Source organism: Canis lupus, chromosome 4, assembly GCF_011100685.1.
Source record: "Canis lupus familiaris isolate Mischka breed German Shepherd chromosome 4, alternate assembly UU_Cfam_GSD_1.0, whole genome shotgun sequence".
NCBI classification, from domain to species: Eukaryota; Metazoa; Chordata; class Mammalia; order Carnivora; family Canidae; genus Canis; species Canis lupus.
Window position 1 is genome coordinate 40,809,973 of NC_049225.1, and position 23,454 is coordinate 40,833,426.

The following is a 23,454-nucleotide window of genomic DNA, read 5'->3' on the forward strand; positions in this document are numbered from 1 at the left end:
TGGGAGTCATATCTGTTTTGTTCAGTTTAGTACCCCCTAGCATCTAATAGAGTGTCTGGAACATCACTGGTGACCTCATGAATTCATAGATGGGTGATTTTGGATGGGTGGATGGATGATGAATGGATGTTTGGTTGGATGGATGGGTGAGTCATGGCAGAGGGACAAATGGAAGGAAAGACTGATGTGGGTGAATGCACTTTCCCACTAGGCCACCAGCTTCTTCAGGGCAAGTGCCATATCTTGACCAACTCTGAATCCCCAGTGGCTTGCACATTTTCTGCATCGAATAGGCACTTGGTAAATTTTGACGGTTGCTTGAGCAAATTAATGAAAGAATGAATAGATGAGGTGACCCTTGAAGTAAGCCCTATAATAGCTTCTTTCAGGCTTTGCAATGTTCTCCTGACCCATCCTCTACCCTCCTGGCTCCTGCTCCTTTATGTGTGGGTGGTGGCCAGATGTGACATCTGATAAGGTTTTGTATCTACAGGGGGTGACCTGACCTCAGTGGACCCCATGGTCCTGGAGCAGTACGTGGTGGTAGCAGACTACCAGAAGCAGGAGAGCTCGGAGATCAGCCTCAGTGTGGGGCAGGTGGTGGACATCATCGAGAAGAATGAGTCAGGTAGGGGAATGAAGCCACCTCCCTCCCTGCCCTACACTGTCACCAAGCCCCTAGGACAGGAAAGATTTGGAAACAGAAACTACAGTAGCTGGTCTAAGCTGGGCAGTTTCCATAGATCCAGCTGACACTCTCTTAGAAAGCTACCCCTGTTTGATCACAGTGCTCAAATATCCAACTTGGTCACAACTTACCAGCATCCTGTTGGGTCATTTGTTACCGATTTATTCTGAGGGCCACATTTCATGAATCTGTCTTCTGGTTTCAAAGCACTTGGAGACATGGAGTCTAGCATTCCACTGGAAATTTGCCTTTGATTACCACAGGACCCTTCATGAAGGCTCCATCAGCTGTGGGCTCTGGTGGGACAGTCATACCACCTATCTCCTTGCCCCACCCATCATCACAACTTCCACTGGTCATGTACACTGGTCAGGTCTGGAACAGAAGGCAGTATGATCAAACACTTAGCCTTAGTTTCCATCTGAACTCTACATTATACAGCAGTCCAGCTTGCTGCTTCTCTCTAACCCTCAATTCTCCCATATGCAAAATAGAAAAAGCTTCAGGGCACCTGGGTGGCACATTCGGTTGGGCACCTGACTCCTGGTTTTTAGGCTTGGGTTGCGGTCTCGGGGTTGTGGATTCAAGTCCTACATTGGGCTCCACACTCAGCCCAGTGTGCTTGGTACTATCTCTCCCTCTGCCCCTCCACCCTACCCCCGCCCAAAAAAATAAACAAATAAATCTTTTTTAAAAATAGAAAAAGCTTCTACTTCAAAAAGCTGTTACAAGGATTAAATGAGATACTACTTAGAGTGTGCCTACACCCATGCCCAGCACGTAGTAAGTACTCAAGGATGTGGTTTGCTTTCCTCTTGCCTTCCTTAGCCACAGAGCAGCCGTTGACACCACTGAAGGCAAAGAGCAAGGAGTAGGGGATGAGCAGATCCCTTCCAGGAAAAAAAATGGCATAAACTCACTTTGTTGTGGCTAAAATGTGACATTGTCTAACAATATCATTAGTAGGCCTACCTCTGAGAGACATCCCAATGACTAGATACAGGCCAACAGAGCGGAAGGCCTGTGTTTGCAGCAGCATCTGGATCATGTTACCATTAGTCATAAGATCAGCATTAGCCCACTAAATTCTTTAATTACTCAATATAGCAACTGCCATCCCTGCATCACAGCTAAAGAAACAAGACTCCAAGTACCATGGCCACTCACCCAAGATCTCAAAACAGGTTACCAAGCTGGCATTCCAAACCAATTCCATCTGGCCCCAAGGCCATGCATGTGACTTTCTAATTCCTGGGAATGAGTATATGCAGATTATGGATGTGGCTGGGATGCCCCAATGAAACTAGAAAGGCAGCCCCCACCCCCCTGAGCAGCCTGTGTGCCTCAAGTCAGGAAAAATACATTGCCGGGAGGAAAGTAGCAGCCAGGATGGGGTGTTGAGGATAATAAGCCTGGTATGTGCAGAGGCAAGTGGGGGAAGGGGGCTTCCAGTGGCCACCAAACTGGCAACACTTATGTTTAATTATATTTTACTGACCCAAGTATATGTGGACACATTCTTCTTAAAACATTAATGATAAAGTTAAAATCTGTTGTTTTGGGGCATCCCAGGTGGCTTAGCGGTTTAGTGCCACCTTCAGCCCAGGGCCTGATCCTAGAGACCCGCGATCGAGTCCCACGTCGGGCTCCCTGCATGGAGCCTGCTTCTCTCTGCCTGTGTCTCTGCCTCTCTCTCTCTCTCTCTCTCTCTCATGAATAAATAAATAAAATCTTTAATAAATAAATAAAATAAGTAAAATCTGTTGTTTCCATTAGCTTCAACCTTAGTCCCAAACCTTAAGTTTCCAAACCCCAGATAGACCTTCTTTCAGTTTACTATGAATCCTTCTTAATAACTGTATACACATATACACCTGTGTTCACATATGCTGTCCTGTACATAGGCGTATGTGTGTATACATGTCTTCGTGCATATGCGTGTATATATGTATATATATGTATATGTTTATTTGTGGCCTGTGTCTCTGCATGTGTGCAGGTGTGTACTCATACATAGATACATAACCATATGCACACACAGTATTTTGTGTGTGTGAATATAATTTTGTAGTTTTTTTAACCCCAGTGGCATCATTCTATATATTTAATCATTTTGATCTGCAATGTGCTTTTTAGTCAACATTTAGCCCTTCTTACTGCTTCAACATCTATATACTATTTGATCTGAATAAACCATATTTTTCTCTAGCATGAACAGTCTGTCCATATGCAAAACACTCATCAGTGAGTGTTTCTTTAGGTTAGATATGAGACATAGTACTAGACCATAGGTACACATATTTTGAATTTTAAGATACTGCCAAATGACCTGCCTCGAAACTGGCCATGGCAATTTATTCTCCCTCTAGCAAAGATGAAGCATTAGTGCAGATGGTTGCGAGCTGAGACTGTGAGGCTAGGACAGCCTAGGACTGAATCCTGACTCTGCCGCTTTCTTTGTGACCTTAGTCAGGTCATTGCCTCTCTGAGCCTCAGCTTCCTCATCTGTAGAATAGGGCAGTCATAGTACACAGCTCATAGGGCTCATGTGAGGACCCAGCCAGTCAGTAGTAGATGTGAAGTGCTGACAACCTGGCACACGTTGCTGTCGTTGTTGTATTGTGACAAGTTTGCTTAATCCCCACACAAATACCTACAAATATGAGTTCTTAAGAAGACATACAACATCTCTCCTAATTTCTAGATTTCCACAGATCTGTCCACCCTGTTCACTCATACCCATGCACACAGTTCCCAGCCACCAAAACTTGTGTTTTATTTTTTATTATTTTTTAAATATTTATTTATTTGAGAGAGAGAGAGCAGGGGGAGGGACAAGAGGGAGAGGGAGAGGGAGAGGGAGAGAGAGAATCCCACACAGACTCCCTGCCAAGCATGGAGCCCAATGCAGGGTTCTATCCCATGACCCTGAGATCACAAACCTGAGCCAAAACCAAGAGCTTAACCAACTAAGCCACCAACTGGTGCCCCCCAAAAAATTATATTTTAAAAGGAGTGTCCAGTTGAGTAAAGCAGATGACTTCCATTTCAGGGAGGTCAAAAGCAGAGGCTTCGCTGTAAGACCAGGAAGGCTGCTCAGTAGTCTGCCGCTGCCTTCCCTTCTTTTTGGGGGTCTCCAGGGCTTGGAGGTGTGTGATGTTTGGAAGCAGATCTTGTTTTTCTTTTTCTTTCTTTTTTTAAAAAAAATATTTATTTCAGAGAGAGCACCTGTGTGAGTGGGGGGAGGGGGTGGGTAGGGAAAGAAGCAGCCTCCCCACTAAGCATGGAATCCACACAGGGCTCCCTCCCATGTCCCTAAGGTCATGACCTGAGCTGAAATCAAGAGTCAGCTGGTGCCCCCAGATTCTCTTTCTCCATTTATATTGTGCACAGCCAGTTGGGCCCTGTGATGATTTCTAGTTGCCACAAATTACCACGAACTTAGGGACTTCAAACAATGTAATTTAATCATCCCACAGTCCTATATGTAGGTCAGAAGTCCAAAGTGGGTCCCACTGGGCTAAAATCAAGGTGTTGGCAAGGCTGAGTTCCGAACTGCAAGGTTCTAGATAGGATGTGCTTCTTTGCCTTTTCCAGTTTCTAGAGGCCACCACATCGCTTGGCCCAAGGTCCCTGCCTCCGTCTTCAGAGCCAGCAGTGTTGTACCTCTCTTGTCTTCCTCCACAGCTGCATCTCCCCCAACTCTTCTTCTGCTTTCCCTGTAACTACAGGGGGGCCCCCCAGATGATCCCAGATACCCCCTATTTTAGCTGGGCTGCTTTGTGACCTTAATCCCACTGCCTGCGACCTTAATTACTCTGTGCCATGTAACTTAACATACTCATAGGTTCTGAAGATTAGGACATGGACACCTTTGGCAAGTCATTATTCTGCCTACTACAGGATATGAGCCCTCTCTCTAAAGAAGGAGGGCCTGGGTCTGGGTGAGAGGCCCCTCAGGCAGTTACATCACAAACAGATTTACCCTGACATGAGCAAATGCAAGCTCAGTGTCTCGGCTAAGTCATGAGGGCAGCAGCTTCAGCATCAGACAGCCCTGGGTGCACTAGCAGCTGTGCCCTAAGCTATGTGAACTTGACAAGTCTATTAGCTTCTTGAGGCCTCAGTTTCCTCACCCATGCAATGGGGATGATAATGTGAAGATTAGATAAAACAGTACAAGTAGGAGCGCCTGGGTGGCTCAGTGATTGAGCGTCTGTCTTTGGCTCAAGTCTTGAGCCCAGGGTCCTGGGATTGAATTCCACATCAGGCTCCCTGCAGGGAACCTGCCTATTCCTCTGCCTGTGTCTCTGCCTCTCTGTCTCTCATGAATGAATGAATGAGTGAATGAGTGAATGAAGAAATAAATCTTAAAAAAAAAAAAAAATGGTGCAGGCACCTGGGTTGCTCAGTGGTTGAGCGGTTGAGCATCTGCCTTTCGGCCCAGGGCGTGATCCTGGAATCCCGGGATCAGGTCCCACATCAGGCTCCCTGCATGGAGCCTGCTTCTCCCTCTGCCTGTGTTTCTACCTCTCTCTCTCTCTCTCTCATGAATAAATAAATAAAATCTTTAAAAAAAAAATAGTGTGAGTAAAATGGTTACATACCCTAGTGCAGGTAGCTACATTCTTTACTCTCATCATTCAGGATGACCTTTCTCTCCCCTGCAGACTCAGGAGTGGGGTTTCTCGTTAGGCTGCCCTGAGCAGTTAGCAGGCAGCTAACACAGGGAGTTGTGTTCGTCTCAATAAGATGGTGACTTTTTTGCTGTACCCCAAGCATTGACTCTTGTAGTGGCTGAATGTGTTATATTCTGACCCCCAGGCTTCACACCCGACCCAACTAACTTCAGTCTGCACTCTCATTTTCCCAGGTTGGTGGTTCGTCAGCACAGCCGAAGAGCAAGGCTGGGTCCCCGCAACCTGCCTGGAAGGGCAGGATGGTATGCAGGATGAGTTTTCCCTACAGCCTGAAGAAGGTAGGAAGGAGCAGGAGCCTTGAATTTGTCACAGAGACCTGTGCCAGTCATCACCCATGTGGGGGCCTCCCTGCCTACTCCCTCAGTGCCCTTCAGCCTCTGCCCCCCAAATCTCAGTGGCTCACAGGCTCAGGACATGAAGCCAGGCCGTGGGGTTGTGGCTGATGGCAAGCCTGTCTTTTCTTAGGGGCTTTTAGGGGCCAACCCTCTCCACCTACCCACTTCCATTACTGGGGAAACTTCTCTTCCATGTGTCCCCAGGGGTGGTTTCTGCGATGCCCCAAATACTAACACCCAACTGTCTCCAAGTTCCCCACTAGAAGCATTCCTGAAACTGGAGGACAAGTTCATCTTAGCTAATAAACAGAAGGCTTTGAGAGCCAGACACACCTGAATGGGAATCAGCTGTGCCACTACGGGCTGAGTTGGGCCAGCAGCTTGACCCCTGTCTGCCCTACCCCCCTCCTCTAAAAATGAAAATGATGATGTCTATATCATGGATTTTTTTTTTTTAATTAAATGGGATTCCACATGCAAAGCCTTTGGCAAAGAACCTGAAACAATAAGTAACTAGAACAGTTATCATATAGCTATGCCTTACCCAGGGTTGAACATTTGGGGCTTTTAGCTGTTTGGGGAAAGCACAAAACCACTTTATCTTTATCAGAAAGGAAGATAAGAAAGGGGATATTTCTGTGCTCAAAGGTTAATAAAAATGTTTATGTGCTTTTGCATTTAGTTTTATTACAGCCAGCACCCCTCAGAGTGAAACATCTGTTGGTTTGCTCTGTGTTTTGTGGGGCCCTACAGGCCCCAGGGGTTGGGCCAGCTAAAAGAATCAACTCAGATGCAGGGGTTGAGGTATAATGTATAGAAATTGTAACTCCCTTAAATAGTTAATGATGACCATTTACGGGCATCCCTCTGTAAGGGATTGATTATTAACCTCATTTTACAGATGAGACAGGCTCAGAAAGGTAAAGACACTTGCCTGGGGTCACACAGCTAGAAGATGGGAGAGATACCACATTTTCCTAAGTCTGTACATTTTTCTTCCCCCGACACAAGGGCTTCTCTTAGTGTCTCTTTATAAATCATGCTAGGAATAGAATAAATTCATGCTTGGGTGGCCTCTGCATCCAAGTCCAAGGTTAATACTCAAGGATTTCAAGGATTTAGTCCTTTTGAGACACCTGGGGCTTGGTAGAGGCTCAGAAATAATTACTCCTAAATGGGAACAAGTGCTTGATGTCCCCTTTGCCTCCAGACACTGGAAGTGCTTTCTCCTTACCTGTGCCTTCTCCGCTTCACCTCCACATGCTGCCTGTCCAGTCTCATGGAGGTATTGGTCTTTGCCCCGGCCCGTGGGCCGCCGCCGGACTCTGGGGGACTTGTATGCCATCAGCTGGCGTCAAGGTGCCTACCCTGTGGTTTTCTTCCATGTTCGGTGTTTGGAGCTGGGTCCCTGCATCTGCATGCGCCTTCCTGTTCGAGGACTGCCCGTGCCTGTTGCATGTGAGAAACAGTGCCCTTGTCTGTGCCCTGTGTGTGTTGGCATGGAGGTTTGAGCAGTATTTCTCAGCCTGGGGCTCTAAAGCTTCCCAGGTTAAAAAATAATGCCTGGGGCCTCTACAATGCTGAGCTAGTGACCTGTTTCTTTCATCAGACACATTAGAAGGAAAAGAAACCCACATCAAACTGTCTTAAGTAAAAAGGGAAGTGTACTAGCTCATCACTGAAAAGTCTGGGGAAGGACTAGCTTCAAGCATGACTGGATCCGGGGGCTTGAAAATGTTGTCAGGCCCTGAGACTCACTCTCCCCACCCCTGCTCTGCTTTCTGCCTTGCTGACACCATTTTCTCCTGACAGCAATCTTAAGCACCTTTCGGGGATACCTAACCGAGAGAGCTTCTCCTTCAACACAGGTCCTAGGACTGGTTCTCACTGGTTCTGATAGCTTGGGTCCCGTCCTATCCCTGAACCCATAGCAGTGGCCAGGGGAATGCATACGGCCCCCGTGCTATCCTTGAATCCATAGCAGTGGCCAGGGGAATGCATATGGCACTCTGGTCAGGACAGAGTCATGTACCCCCTTTCCCCCCAGGCAGTGGTGAGGTCAGCCTTCCCCAGACCGTGTGGACAGAGGCTGGTAGTGCCAGCAGAGGAAGAACAGATGGATGCTAAGCAGGCACTGTCAGCAGGCACCTGCCATGCAGTCAGCATGGTCTCCCATTTTAAGCTTTGTTAAGGATCACTGAGTGTTTCACGGAGCCCAGAGAGAGCCTCTGGGTGCCAGAGAATCTCCCTGTGTAATTCAGCAGGAGAATGGGGCCCCACAGGAGTCCAGGGCCCATAGGACTGACTACATTTAGTCTAGGACCCAGGCAGGACCCCTTCTCACCCAACGAGATAGAACTTCTGTGCCTCCATGGGCTTGAATTAGCCCCTGCACCCCTCACAATGCCCACACCCCACCCTGCTGCCACGTGAGTGAGGGAAACAGCTGAGTCTGCTATACACAGGATATGTGTAACTTGAGTCAGCTCAACCCCCACAGAGCAGGTCAGTGGGCTAGATCAATCAATAAATAAACTCCCTGTGTGCTTGCCACCTCTCTCAACACCAGCCAGACAGGCCGCAGACAGCCTGTGGTGTTTTCCCAAAGAGAGAGAGTCGGACCCAACACACTGGCCATCAACATCAGCCCACAGCTGGCTCAGTCACTCCCTGGGGGCTGGAACATAAGCAAAACAGGAAAGTGTCCTCGCCAGGGTCCCCCGGGACACTTACCCGTTCTGTCTCAGCAGTTGCTGCTGACAGTGTGGAGCATGGGAGCTCTACTCTTGTTCTCCAGAGGGCCCTAACAGAGTGCGACAATGAGCAGTCTCCCAGCAGAGCCTGAGCAATGGCTCCGTAGCTTTGAGGGGAAGGAATGGGGAAACCACTGAGAGAGGTAGAAGGCACCTCAGTTACACTAATGAAAATTGAAGCAGGCAGTAATTTTATTGTGCATGTGTGTGTGTGTATGTATGTTTATATATAAAATCATTATGTGGCACACTTAAAACTGAGACAGTGTTAAATGTCAATTATATCTCAATAAAATAGCCAAAATATTAAAAATAAAATTAAAGCTTCAAGCATGGTTGGATCCAGGGGCTTGAAAATAATTAATGAAAAACAAAGATCAGTTACCAGCTAGGTAATGAAAATTTCCTTAAAAATTAAGGAAGGTCCCAGTGAAGAAACAGTCACATGTCTTACCTCCTGTCCTAGTCCCAGAGCCTGTAAAGGTGAACCCACTGGGGCTGGCTGGGGGAAAGGAGGAAACTTGCTCCAGAAGGAACTGTCTGAGGGATCATAAGGGATTTCTAAACATGGGAAAAGGGAATAAATCATTTGGTGAAGTCAACTGTACATACTCCTTTGTAGGTCTAAAGAAAGAACAAAGCTTTTATATAACAGGAATCCAGTTCTTCAGGATACCAAAAGGAAATTTTTTTAAAGGTTTTTATTTATTCATGAGATACACGTGGGGGGGGGCGGGGCAGAGACAGGCAGAGAGAGAGAAAGAAGCAGGCTCCATGCAGAGAGCCCAGTGCAGGACTCAATCCCAGAACTCCAGGATTACACCGTGGGCCGAAGGCAGGCATTAACTAAACTGCTGAGCCACCCAGGGATCCCCCCAAAAGGAAATTTTTAAGTCATTTTTGGTGCAACCTAGCTGGAAATTAGCATGTAATTGTTTGAGCCTTGCTGAATAAAAGTTTAACCTTCAAAAAAACAAAAAAAGGAAGGAAGAGAGAGAGAGAAAGAAAGAAGAAAGAAAGAGAAAGAAAGAAAGAAAGAAAGAAAGAAAGAAAGAAAGAAAGAAAGAAAGAAAGAAAGAAAGAAAGAAAATTACTAGCTCTCACCTCCTTGATAATGATTTCAGCCTGAAACTATCTGCTGCCAAAAATCCAGCTCATCCCTGACCCCTCTACCAACAAGAACTGTGGAGGAGGGACAGATGAGTTAACTCCCTCTAGTATGAGCAAGACAGCTCCCACTAGGCCCTTCATTTCCTAAACGCTGACTAATTTACTAATAAACAGTTACACAATATTCCCAGGACTGTACCCAGTGCTAGAGTCAGAGGAATGAATGAGACACACAAATCCCTACCTTCGTGGCGTTTATATTCAAGCAAGGAACACAGACACAAAACACAATAAATAAGTAAATTATATGCTTTGTTAGAAGGCAATTCCTGGTATGGGGCAAAAAATAAACCTAGGTAAGGGGGACAAGGATGCCATGGGTCTGAATACTGCATAAAGGTCAAGGAAGGTGACCTTGAAGCACAGCTTTGAGGAAGATGAGGACAAATGTGTGACACTGAGGGATTTCAGAGGTATTGGGACCTGACCTTTGTCCTATGTCCTGTTCCTGCTTCCACAGGGTCATCCAAAGCTAAATGAAGGCCTATGGGGTCCCCAGAAATTTCTAAAGGAAATCTTTCCCTTTGATGGGCAAGAGCATCTCATGGATCACAGCCTCAGCAATCAGCATCCCAGGACTCTCCCTTGTCCTTGACTTAACCCAGCATCCCTTTGTTCCTGCAGAGGAGAAGTACACAGTCATCTACCCGTACACAGCTCGTGATCAGGATGAAATGAATCTAGAGAGAGGGGCCGTGGTGGAGGTCATCCAGAAGAACCTGGAAGGCTGGTGGAAGATCAGGTAGGTACCTGCTGCAGCTGGGTGGGCTTCAAGTCACACGGTCTCTGGGTGCCTAGAGGTCTGTAAGTGATTACAGATGGATAGTATAAGGTTTTAACCTAAGCCATAAAAGGATGCTTCTCTTCAGTGCCCTTTGACCTCCCACCCTATCCAGATCCTTCTCTAAAAATCTCTAATAAGGGCAGCCCCGGTGGCCCAGCGGTTTAGCGCCGCCTTTGGCCTGGGGTGTGATCCTGGAGACCCTGGATCGAGTCCCACGTCAGGCTCCCTGCATGGAGCCTGCTTCTCCCTCTGCCTGTGTCTCTGCCTCTGTGTGTGTGTGTGTGTGTGTGTGTGTGTGTGTGTGTGTGTGTGTGTTAGGAATAAATAAATAAAATCTTTAAAAAAATAAATTTAAAAAAAAATCCCTAATAAGCAAAACCTCCAAACACACAGATGGTAGTAACCTCATTGAGCAAGACTGGTTTCCACCTCCATGTGTTTCTCGTAAGGAGAAGCTGTGCTGCTCTGTGTGGGTGATTTCCCACTCCAGCCCTGCTCAGAGACCAGGATGATGAGAATACCAGAGGGACTGCAACTCATCCTGGAGCTGATCATGTGCCCTCCTCTCACAGAATCCAATAGTAAAAGCAGGAGACCAGCTTTCAAACTCTTTCACCTATAGAGTGAAATCAACACATCATGAGTATATAGGTAGCCAACTCATTCTGGCCTGCCTGCCACTTTCCCATTTTGGGGAATGAAAGTCCTGGGAGCCCCTTCTTGGTTATCCTAGTAGGCAGACTGTGGCCATAAGAAATTAGGGCAAGGAAAGAAGCCTAAGGTCTCAGGGAACTGGTGTCTGTGCAGCCATGTGAGGCAGGGCATTAGAGCCACTCATATGGGGCCCAAGCCTGTGGCACTTTATTCATTCACTCAGCAATACACACCAGGAGTATTTTCCAGGCCAGGCCCTATTCTGGGAGTTGGGGAGTCAACAATGAGAAAGACACAGTAGTTCCTGCCAGCAGGCAAGGAAGTCAGGCTCCGTTATAGGGCAGGCTGGTGCGTGGGGATCTGGAGCATAGAAGAGGGGCTCCTTGGCCCAGAAGTCAGGAAGGCTTCTTGAGAGGGGACTGGGGAACTGAGGTTTGAAGCAGGAGTAGTGGCAGTGACACCTAACATATCTTGAGTATATATGGTATAAGCTGTATCACAAATTATCCCAAAACTTAGTGGCTCTAGAATTCAGGAGTGGCTTAACTGGGCCCCTCATGAGATTGCAGTAGGAGGTCAGTGAGGGGTGCTATCATCTGAAGGTTCAACTGGAGCTGGCAAGAGACAGAGCTAAGATTTAAACTTGTACCCCACTTACGTCTGCATGTGTTGCTCTGCGCATGGCTCTGACTGAAAACAGTAAACTATCTTGTGCTGAGGTCCTGGATTGGATGTAGCATGACATTTTCCAGTTCAGACAAGATTTACTCCCTGCTCCGAGGGTATTTTAAGATCAAAAGACACAGACTGCAGATTTCGATTTCCTATAAATTGACTTCCAGTTATAAAGGAGCTTTTTGTCATTGAAACACAGTGCCATTTAGTTCGTAAAGTGATTCTTGACATGAGATTTGCTGTATGTCATCTCTAGCCATTTGTGTTTATTCAACTGTCCCCTAAGGTGTGGATACCTGTTTTGTGGGCCAGACCAGTGAGGTGCTTGTAAACAGTTAACATCTAGTTCTCTGAGGGAAAACTGCCCTTGAGTTGTGGTGTTTGCCAGTTTGCATAGTATAAATACTCTCCCTGGGTGATTTCAGGCCATCCGTTGCCATGTCAGTAACTGGAGTTTGGAAGAGACATACACAGCAGACTCTCCCGAGCTGGTGCAGGTGGGCTCCAGCGCTCCTCTGGTCCGGATGGGCCCCTCCAGTCATGCTATTTCACTGAGCTCTGTTGTGCAGAGAATGAAGTGATCATCTCACTCACTGAATCCCTGTGGAATTCAGTGAGCTATCTGTCAGGGTCTTGGTCACCGTGCCGATTCTTAGAAAGCCCTGGAACCAGCCCCCGACTGGCTTCATTCCCCTCTGAAGGGAACATGTTTAATCTACATGTTAACCAATGTGATGGAGCCCCACCCTGCCCCTGCCAGGCTTTGTGCCAGAAACTGGAGCTGCTGGGAAGAGGCAGCGAAATACCGAGGTTAGGAGCAGACTAGACTGGTGCCAGCTGCCTAGGTCTGAATCCGTTTCTGCTGCCTCCCAGGGTTGGATGGATGAAATACATCAACACCTATAAAGTGGTTAGAACAGACTGGCACACAGTAGGTGCCCAATAAGTGCCAGTTATCATCATTGCCATCACTGCAATGACTGTAACAGAACTGCAAGTGTAGCAGATGCTTTGTGGCTGCTCACCTTTGCCGGGCCCCTGGGTAGTTTGTCCACTTGTCCTTTTATTTCTTCATTCAATTCACTGGCACTGAGGCTCTTGCCACACAGAGATCAATTGAGTGCCACCTTTACCCCAGGAGTGTGTGTGCTCACTGGGAACACGGAACCACCACAGATAGCCAAGTGTCTCTGTGTCATAGGGTGCTGGGGTGGTCGTATGTGCAGGAGACAGTGGAGCACCGTGGAGGGCAAGCTTCATTCTCTGTGAGCCTCAGGAAGGGCTTGGGGAGGAAAAGACATTAATTAAACAGAGCTAGGGAAGAAGAGCAGAAAGGAGAGTGGGAAGGGGCTTTCCCGACACAGGGTTATCATGAGCAGAGGCCAGGGGAGTGAAAGGTGGTGGTACATTTGGGAGACTAAAAGCCTTATGGGATGGGAGGGACATGGAGGTTGCTATGAGAGATGAGACTGGGGAGGCAGGAAGAGGCTGGATTAGAAAGGCCTTGAATGCCGAGCTGAGGGCAGCGAGGGGTGTGCCAGCCTCTGGCCAATCATTCCTGCCATCTGGGTCTTGAAGTATAATGCACAGGAGCACAGCTTCTTCCTATGGGCCTGGCAGAGCAGCCTTTTCAGCATCCTTCCTCCTCCCAGGTACCAGGGCAAAGAGGGCTGGGCCCCAGCCTCCTACCTGAAGAAGAGTAGTGGGGAGCCCTTACCCCCGAAGCCGGGCACCGGCTCGCCTGCCCACACTGGCATCCTCGACCTGGACGGACTTTCCCGGCAGCAGAGCTCAGTGGGTCGGGACAGGGAGCTGCTCAACAACCAGAGGGATGGCCGGTTTGAAGGCCGTCCGGTGCCCGATGGCGACATCAAGCAGAGTGAGTGATGCCCCCACCACCCTACCAAGCTCTGGGGGGCTGCATGCCTACTGCATGCCAGGCTCCATGCTCAGAGTTCCTCACATGTCCCTCATCCTCACAACAGCCCTGCTGCCCAACATCCTGCAGACAGAACAGGCACAGAAACCCTGAGTCGCTTATTCCAGACCATGGTTTTTCCACCATCTCATGGTAATCATGATAGCTCTTACTTCTCAAGCCCTACATGTGCTGGGAATCTTCTAGTTAGCTTCATTGGCTCCTTATAACAACTTTTGAGGGGCTAAATTACTTTTGTTTTACAGATTAGGAACCAGGGAGGTAAAGTGGTTTGCCCAGGGCCACTCAGCTAATAAACAGTGGGGCTGGGACTTGAACCCAGGCCCATGCCCGTGCCCTCTCTGCATGGCCTTTCTGAGCTGGAAGAAGTTGACCTTGAGTTGACTCGAACAACAATTCCTCACCCATCTTACTTTCCAAAACCTCCCACCTCCCATATATTTGTTTCTACTTATGTTCCCAACACACTTGAGAGCAGGGCTCCTCATTATGGTCTGCGGCATGCCCAGGACCCCAGCCTTGGGCACATGGCCCTGTCCTGGTGGCAGAGGGTAGGAGGAAGCCCAATGCTAGGAAAGTCCCCTGCCTTCCCCCTGGCTGGGCTTCTCCAGCTGTATATCGTGGCTCAGCAAACCTCTAGAAATCAGTGAATTCTTGAAACTCAAGAATTTCTCAATCCTCTGCTCAGCTGATTTCTCAGAAGAAAACACCGACATGCCATGGTGGGGGTTCCGGGCAGCCCCAGCTTTCTGTGCTTCTGTCACAGACAAGAGCACAGGATTCCCATTAACACTAGAGCGAATGAGAATCTGAAAACCCCATCTTTGTGAGGATATAGGTTCAGATGCTCAAGCAAAGACGCTCCCCCCACCCCCGGCCCAATAACAAGGGCTTAAATAATTGAGATGTTTGTTTCTTTCTCAAAAGCGGTCCAGCTCTATGTCTGGGGCTGCTATGGCAGCTCTATGCAGTCAAGAGTCTGTCTCTTGTGTTGCCCTCATCTTTCTGGTCCAAATGGCGCCCCACTAGTCCAGCCAATGAAGAAGGCAGAGCGAAGTAGAGGACTCGACAAGAAGCACTGTGTCACGTCCCACCGGCCAGAATTTAGTCACGTGGCAATACCTAGCTGCAAGGGAGTTTGAGAAATGCAGTCTTTATGTAAGCAAAGTGTCTGCCTAAAACTCTGTCACTATTTATTTCTAACAGAAGACAGCGGAGATGGGTATTTAAGAGATTAGCAGCGCTCTCCACATCCCAACTCCAGGTCCCCTGTGTGGACCCGTGCTGAGCCAGCTCGAGGGGCGACCCATGTTCCACCTTGAGCCAGGAGGCTGGACCACTGCAGTCATCCTCTTGACCCTGAGACCCAGAGCAAGGGCAGCCCAATTCCAGAGTAAAAACCCCTGCTATCATCAGCCCCAGTTTGTTAGGTTCTGTTTGTGTGTTGCTTAATATTGCACGCCCTCCAGGTGCCAAGAGCCTGGTATGTACTATTAACTTTCATCTCCGCCACTGCCCCTGAGAGGCAGACATTATCCCCCTTCTGCAGATGGGGCCTGTGGATCAGAGTCAGATGACTGGTGGCAACCCACGCTGTGTTGTACTGGAGCCTACCCTTTTTGGCCTCCCTGGAAAGCTTCCCGTCTCTCTGGCCCACTGGCAGTCCTGAGAGTCCTGAGCCAAGTCTGAGCAGCCCCTTCCCAGTCGGGCTGTTCTTTCCCACGAGAAGGGTCTCAGTGGTTCACTAATGCCTGCCCCGAGCGTGATGCGTGATCCTCTGCAGGACAGAACAGATCTGTCCTTGGGTCCCCCTCAGGAATTTCCTCTGTAGAGTTCTGCTCGTATGTGCAATGAGCTCTCGTCTCTTTATAGGATCGCCCAAGATGAGGCAGAGACCACCTCCTCGCCGGGATATGACCATAGTAAGTGGACCCTGGCTGCCAGGAAGCCAGCCCCCGACCTGAAACTGGCCCCAGCCGGCCACCTTGCCTTTTCCAGAGATGCTGTCTTTCCTCTCCACACAGCTGCCTCGTCAAACAGGCTGTATAAGTACTGGTCCCAGCAAGGAGGAAAAGACTAGGGTCGTGGGGGGTGAGGGAAGTTCCCTATGGCCTTGTGACAGCTGGGTCTCAGGACGTGCTCTCTGCTTCTTGAGCCCACTTTGCTTTACCTTAGATCAGTCTTCTCAAAGAAGGTAACCTGAAACCAAAGCCGGGATGAGGCGCAAATATGCTTTGTGGTGCCATTCTGGTAATTTACTATCAAACTCTGTTTTTAATTCTTCAGGTACCTTTCTAACCAATACTTTGAAAAATGAGCCTTCTCCCATTTATTGAGCACCCATTGGGTGCTGTGCAACGTGCTGGGTGCTTCATGACATTAATTTATTGAACGCTTACAGTGACCCATCCGGTGGATCCCCATTTTACAGGAGATGAAACTGAGGCTCGAGAAGGGGAAGTGATTTGCCCAAGGGCACACAGCACACATGAGCAGTATTTCCAACCCAGATGGGTCTGCCCTGCAGATCTGTGTTCTTTCCATCCCCCTCGCTACCTCTTGAGTTCAGAGGCTGTTGTCCCGCCCTAGATTTTCATACCTGTAGGTAAATGTGCCATGTTTCTTCTCCTTGCTCTAGCTGATGGGCCCATGACCCGTCTGGGAGATGACAATCTGAGCCATCCTCTCTGTTTTGCCCTCTCAGAATCCAAATGGGTCCACCAGCGCCCCTCATGGGTGAATGTGTGCCCCAGTCCCTTAGCGCCTACCCCCTTCAGCCAGTGGTAACAGACTGGACTTAACACTGTGTTTAATTGTGCCAGCCTCGAGGTCTCCACCTGCCCAAGCCTCCCGTTCCACCCCAAGTGGAGGAAGAGTATTACACCATTGCCGAATTCCAGACAACCATCCCTGATGGCATCAGCTTCCAGGCGGGTCTGAAGGTCGAGGTGAGTGGACCTGGTATCCCTCTGCCTACTTGTGATTATTGAGCCATCACACCACTTCCTGCTTCTCTCATTTCTCTCCTCTCACCTACTTCTCCCTCCTTCCTCCCTCCTCCCTCCCTTCCTCTTCCTTTCTTCCTTCCTTCCCTCCCTCTTTTCCTTTTATCTTTCTTCCTTCTTCTTTCTTGCTTCCCTTCCTTGTGACAGTTTTGCTGAGATATAATCCACACCATACAATTCACTGATTTAAAGCATGCAACCCAATATTTCCTAGTACATTTACAGAGTTGTGCATCCATCACCACATTCAGAACATTAGAACGTTTCTATCACCCAAAAAAGGAACTCTGTACACATTTGCTTCCACTTCCTGTTTCCTCCCAATCCCTCCAGTACCCCCTGCCCCCAGCCCTGGCAACCACTAATCTGCTTCCTGTCTCTATAGCTTTGCCTGTTTGGGACATTTCATATAAGTGGAATCATACACTGTGTGATCTTTTGTGACTGCGTTGTATTCTGTTTTTATCACCACCTACATCACTTCTTGCTTCTCTCTCTCCTTTTTCTTCCCACTCTATTGCTTGTCTGCTCTGTTCCTGCACAAGGGCCAACATAAATCCTTTCTCCCCCTTCCGTTTCTTTTCTTTCCTTGTGAAGTTAGAGCTTGAGCTGTTTCCCATGTTTCCTTGAGAGCCTGTAAATAATGGTGGAGCAGTTAGGTGCCAGACACTGAATACTTCACATACAGTCTTTCTCTTAATCCTTTACTCTTGTGAGGCAGGACCATTAACAATCTGCATTTTTTCAGATGAGGAAGCTCTGGCTCAGGAAGAAAGGTACTGTCCAAAATCACACAGCTAAAACATGACAATGCCAGGATTTGAACCCATGCCTATCTCCAGATTTGAACCAAGGATGTTAACATGCTATTGTTATTTATCTGCTGGACATTTGGGAGGGTATAGACCATAACTGTTTTTCACTCCTATATCCTTATAGCTAGCACAGTGCTTGGCACATGGTAGGTCTGCAAGAAATGTTTTGTTTTGGTTTTTGTTTTTTTTTAAAGAATTTATTTATTTATTCATGAGACAGAGAGAGAGAGAGGCAGAGACACAGACAGAGGGAGACACAGGCTCCACGCAGGGAGCCCGACGCGGGACTCGATCCCAGGACTCCAGGACCACACCCTGGGCTGGAGGCAGGCACCAAACCACCGAGCCACCCAAGGATTCCCAAGAAATGTTATTGAACCAATGAAAATCTATCTCCCCACTAGCCTCCTGCTTAACCCTGAGTAGGGGTGTCTTCTTCATTCTTGCCCATAGCCCTGGCATCGAGGCTAGTCCACAGTAGGTGTTCAGTAAGCCATTGTTGTAGGAATGAATAGGTGGATGACTAGAGGAAAGAAAGTAAATTTCTGACTTTTAAGTCAGTGCATAAGTGAGGTGTGCCCTGAGGGTCTTTAATCACTCTCTAGGAGATCTGCAAAGCACCTACTGTTTTCCCTCCAGTCTGAATACCTCCTGCCTCTCTCTCTTACCTCTTGCGCCCTGGAGCAGGTGCCCAGTCAGCTCAGTGGAAGGTAGCTTCCTAAATGTGTGTCCTGCTGGGCCTCAGCACCATTGATTTTGCCCAGGCCTCTCCAGAAGCTTGTCCTCAAGCCAAGTGTCTTTCAACCCATTGCAGGAGGGCTCTCTGCAGGGATATTTAAAGCTGAGCTAGTGGGTGGCCCCGAGTGGCTCAGCAGTTTAGCGCTGCCTTCAGCCTGGGGCCTGATCCTGGAGACCTGGGATCGAGTCCCATGTCAGGCTCCCTGCATGGAGCCTGCTTCTCCCTCTGCCTGTGTGTCTGCCTCTCTCTCTCTCTCTCTGTGTCGCTCATTAATAAATTAAAAATCTTTTAAAAATAAATAAATAAAGCTGAGCTAGTCTCTCAAACTAATTTTTATAAAATGCAAATCGCAATCTAGGTAGACAGACTGAGGGGAAAACAAATACCCACAAAGTTCTTTTTTTTTTTTTTTTTTTTTAAGATTTTAGTCCACTTATTCACGAGAGACACACAGAGAGATAGAGGCAGAGACATAGGCAGAGGGAGAAGCAGGCCCCATGCAGGGAGCCGGATGTAGAACTCAATCCTGGGTCTCCAGGATCACACCCTGGGCTGAAGGCAGTGCTAAACCGCTGAACCACCAGGGCTGCCCTACCCACAAAGTTCTAAAAGGCTTCTTAGCTATTTCTCCTACCCATTTTTTTCATTCATTTTTTCACTCATTCATTTTTTTTCATTTCTTCCCAACTTCAGATCTACAGAGAGAACTCTCAAGGCATCTTGCTTGTGCTACAAGATCATTCTATGTCCAGGGTCTCCATTTTGCTGCTGTAAAACTTATATATCCAATTTTCACCTGAAACCTGTGCCTTCTTCCTAACATCTTTTCACATCCAAGGCTTTCTCCAAACAAAGCCTGTTCCCATCTCTTTTCTGTCATCCCTGCTGGTCAAGCTGGACTTTCTCCAGCTCTCTTGCTCTCTCTTAAAGCAAGGAATCACCTTGCTTTAACCCAGCTCCTAGAGCTCCACCTGCCTTCTCCTAGAAGTCATGCAAGGTCATTTTTTTAACTGAACTTGGCATCTCAAAATCCAACTCATTCTTCAAATCCCTGCTTCCTCTGGGAAGTCTCCCCTGATTCATACTGATTTCCCTTCCCTGCCCTGCATGGCTTCTCTAGGACCATATGTCTCAATCTTTAGCTGAAGGCAGTCCCTCACTTCTATGTATGCTTTTTTTCTTTTCTTTTCTTTTTTAAGATTTTATTTATTTGAGAGAGAGAGAACACAAGCAGATTTAGTGGCAGGCAGAGGGAGAAGGAGATGCAGACTCCCCGCGGAGCAGGGAGCCCAACATGGGGCTCAATCCCAGGACTCTGGGATTATGACCTGAGCCAAAGGCAGATAGATGTTAGCCAACTGAGCCACCCAGGCACCCTTGTACATGCTTTCTTGACATCATGAGACGTGAGTATGGTTTTCCTCTCCTTCTTCAAGGACTATTTGGATTTTGTACTCCAGATTGAAAGTCCTCTTCCCTCAGCATTTTGAACAGATCACTCTGTCCTCTTCTCACATCTAATGCTTCTGGTCAGAAGCTCCTACCTACCTAATTCTTGTCCTCTTGTTCATTATCTGTCATTTATCCGATTCTCTCAAGAGTTCCTCATTATCTTTAATATCCTGGAATTTCACTAAAGTGTGTGTAGGTGTGACTTTATTTTTATTCTGCTTAGCAGGTGGTGGGCCTTTTCAATCTAGGCCTCAGGAGATCTTCCCAGAGAATTCCTCACTTCTACCTTTTTAAATATTGCATCCTCTCCACTCTCTCTATTCTTTCCTCCTGGGGCAGTTATTATACTGCTCTGTGACCTTCAAGACCTATTCTCCACATTTCTTAACTTTTCTTTCACATTTTCTATCTTCATCCCTGTGTGCTGCATTCCTAGAGCATTCCGCTTCACCTTCTAGCTCATTCATTTGTTCTTTAACAATTCAGCTCTTCTCTGGTTTTATTTCAGCATTGTAATTTTCATATCCAAGAGCTCTTTACTGATTCTTTTTCCTGGTCTCCTGTTCGTATTTCAGCATTGCCTGTTCTTTTAGGAACATGATGCCCTTCCACATCTCTCTCTAAGGATAGTAAACATGTTGAGTTTAAGGTCCTATTATTATTATAGCCCATATCTCTTCTCAGTTGTGCCCCCTTTCCCGTGGTGTTGGTGTTCATTTTGTTTCTTCTCATGGTGTTAGTACTTGCCTTGGGCTGCACAAGAAAAGGAAGCAGATGGTCAAGCGGCCCAGCCGGGGTAGGTACACCAGGGGCCAGACACCTGCCATTGGTTTCAGCACAAGGTGGGGGACTTCTGAGCCAGCCACTGAACAGTGTTGGGTGTCTCTAAGCCAAACTCCCACATTCACTGCTTCCACTTGTGAACAGTCGCCTTCTTTATTCTACCTGCCTTGTAAGGATGGGATAAGGGGCAGAAGAGGCCAACCAGCCTGGCTACTTCTCAGTAATGGTATCTCTTAATTCCCTGTCACTTGGTCTTGCACCTCCCTGTTCCCCCGTTCCACCACTTTGGAAGTCTGGCAGCCCTTAGCTCTCTCCTACCTTTTGTAGCAGGTACCCCTGCAGCAGTCCTCGGCCACAGCTACCCTCTGCTGCTTCTATCCATCTGTGAGTCCTCATAATTCCCATTCCACTGACATCCCCCTCTCCTCCTTCTGAGCTTGGCTTTGTATTTATTTATTTCCATGCCTTTGTTGCATAAAGAGGAAGCTGCTATTCACTCCATCTCTCATGTTGGAATTGGAAGTCTAAGTTACATAGTATAAAGGTTTGGTTCTTTTTTCCTCAGAGCACTGCAAAAAAACATGATAAAATCACCTCCTTTAAGACCATGAGTTTCCAGCATTTTGTACAAACACACACCATTGTTCGAGCATACTGGCAATCTGAACATTTGCCGATAGGCACCACCACTCCCTGGCTCAGAATGTTCTGAAATCAGCCAAGGCAGCTCGGGATGGTGGACGATGCACTGAAGCTGAGGGCTGACTCTGCGTGCAGCAAAGAGTTCATGGGTCCCTGGGGCTTTCTGGGGGTGTTGGGAGCCTCTCTCCTGGCCCCATTTCCAGTTTAACTAGAACCAGTCTCCTTGTTGGGTTGTTTTTTTGTTTTGTTTTTAATTTCTGGCTTTATCCTATCTCTCTTTGCTAAAGCTGGTCCAATAAAAAGCTCACATACCCAACATTCTTTTCCAGAAAGCGCAGATATAACTCAGCCTTGAAACTTCTCTGCTTATTGTTCCATGATGTCAGCATGTTTCTGCCAGTGGTAGCTTGAGGGACCCAAGTAGGAAGTCATTACCACTAAAGTTTGGGGGTTTTTTTTAAGATTTTGCTTATTTATTTATTTATTTGAGAGAGAGCTAGAGTGAGAGAAAACAAGCAGGGCAGGTGGCAGAAGAATTGGCAGAGGGAGAAGCAGGGAGCCTGATGACCACGTGAGGCTCAATTTCAGGATCCCAGGATCATGACCTGAGCTGAAGGCAGACACTTAACCGACTAAGCCACCCAGGCGCCCTGCCACTAAACTTTTTGGCTTAACCAAGTATTCTTTTCTCATGAGCAATTCTGTACTTGCTAATATTTTCCACTTTTGCTTCCTGGTTCATTTCAATCTCATCTAAGCCTTCAGAGTTCATTAATGGAGCCACGGTGGTCTAGCAGTGGAGCTACTAAGAACATCGTAGTTCCCTACCTGGTCTATGCATGTTCAAAACATGTGTTACTGATGATGATGATGATGCTGCGATAGATACCCTCTGTGCCAGGTACCATACCTATTTGATAACTAGGCTTCACAGAAGTCCTAAGAGGTTGGTAGTCTCAGCCCATTTCACAGATGTACCTGAGACAAAGAGAGGATAAGTCAAGTACCCAAGATTATATAGCTAATAAATGGTGGAGCTGGAATTTGAACCCAGGTCTCTCTGGTTTTAAAACCCAGACTCTTTTCTTTCCCCTCCGTTCTTCTGATCTGGCATTTGCTTTTATTTGTAATAGCTCTTGGCTTCTCTCTAGTAAATGAACACTCCCATAAATCGTGATCAGGAACACAAATGTTTAGAGCTTCTGCCATAGTACTTCACACAGAGCGTAAGCTTAACAAATCCTCATTCATATATTTCACTGTGATTATTGTCCTATTTTCATTTTCTCACATACACACTTAAGAGTTTTTGAATTCGTGGATGTGCCAACAGTGATTTGTATGCCCAGAATCAATTTTAATTGTTACCAGAGCTACCGAGTGTTGGTCAGACACTGCTCCCTGTCACATAAAGGGCTTGCATTTATCAGTACCTTTTCTGGGAAATCAGTTGGACTCCTTAAGTATACACCTGTCACATGCATCCTGCCTTGTTAATGATCTCCACTGTAATTTCATAATAGGGAACATTTACTTTTCAGCATATACTGAGGGCTATTGTCTACATTAGCTTATGTGGTCATTGTGAAAAATCCTGCAAGTGGGTGTTATTGTTTTCACCATCCTCCCCATCTCGTGCTGTAGAATCTAAGGCATGCAGCTTGTGCAGGGCCATACAGGCAATAAACAAACTAATACACTGGATTCCTATGCAGGCCCCAGAGCCCAGCCTCTGCCTCCTGAGGGGTCTGTAACCACCATTCCTCTCTAACTGGGCTGGGCTGGGCAGAGGAGTGTGGTGGGCAGGACTGCACCCGTAACCCCCCTTGTCCCCTGGCGCTTTCAAAATTACCTCAAGCAGGGCTCTTTCCCTTTTCCAGGCATGGTCGAGTAGTGGTAAAGGCTCGGACTCTAGAACCCACCAACCTGCCTTTAATTCCTGCCTCCACCATTAACTTTAACATGACCCTCTCCAGGTCTTCAGGTATCCTGAGGCTCGGTTCTGCATCTGTAAAATGGGATGATAATCCTCATCTCATAAGGCAGTTACAGGCATTAATCAGGTCTCCTACACCCAGGGCCTGCTAGGGAATCTAGTGTATTTGTGATGCCATCACAAAATGTCTCAGGCTGGGTGGTGTAAACAACAGATTTGGTTCCTCACACTTTGGGAGGCCAGAAGCCCAAGATCAAAGTGTCAGCAGGCTTGGTTTCTCGAGAGGCCTTTCGCCTTGGCTTAGAGACAGCTGTCTTCTTGCTGTGTTTACACATGGTTGTCCCTCATTCTGTATGTTCTCTGTGCCCTAATCTCCTCTCATAA

The 23,454-nt window shown here is 47.5% G+C and overlaps 1 protein-coding gene, 1 long non-coding RNA gene and 1 other non-coding gene across 6 annotated transcripts in view; 2 read left to right on the forward strand and 1 right to left on the reverse strand.

Annotated features, from left to right (window-relative positions):
- The window catches only part of SH3PXD2B (SH3 and PX domains 2B), a 103,698-nt gene that overhangs the window by 69,701 nt on the left and 10,543 nt on the right, over positions 1–23,454 (forward strand). For 2 of the 3 annotated variants that reach the window (XM_038534749.1, XM_038534750.1), the window contains exons 7-13: positions 494–628; positions 5,562–5,666; positions 6,999–7,082; positions 10,271–10,388; positions 13,412–13,638; positions 15,571–15,620; positions 16,521–16,646. In XM_038534749.1, coding sequence (XP_038390677.1) covers positions 494–628; positions 5,562–5,666; positions 6,999–7,082; positions 10,271–10,388; positions 13,412–13,638; positions 15,571–15,620; positions 16,521–16,646 — 845 coding nt within the window. The remainder of the gene's footprint in view (positions 1–493; positions 629–5,561; positions 5,667–6,998; positions 7,083–10,270; positions 10,389–13,411; positions 13,639–15,570; positions 15,621–16,520; positions 16,647–23,454) is intronic. The other variant, XM_038534751.1, reaches the window with a different exon arrangement.
- LOC119871697 lies at positions 8,901–9,025 on the forward strand. The gene has a single exon (XR_005358767.1). It is a non-coding gene; the product is annotated as a small nucleolar RNA SNORD22 (small nucleolar RNA).
- The window catches only part of LOC119871509, a 36,693-nt gene continuing 22,511 nt past the window's right edge, over positions 9,273–23,454 (reverse strand). Inside the window, exons 2-4 of one of the 2 annotated variants that reach the window (XR_005358184.1) lie at positions 12,785–13,041; positions 10,952–12,317; positions 9,273–10,448 (exon numbers count right to left, since the gene is read on the reverse strand). This is a non-coding gene — a long non-coding RNA (uncharacterized LOC119871509). Of the gene's footprint in view, positions 10,449–10,834; positions 12,318–12,784; positions 13,042–23,454 lie in introns of both variants that reach the window. The other variant, XR_005358183.1, reaches the window with a different exon arrangement.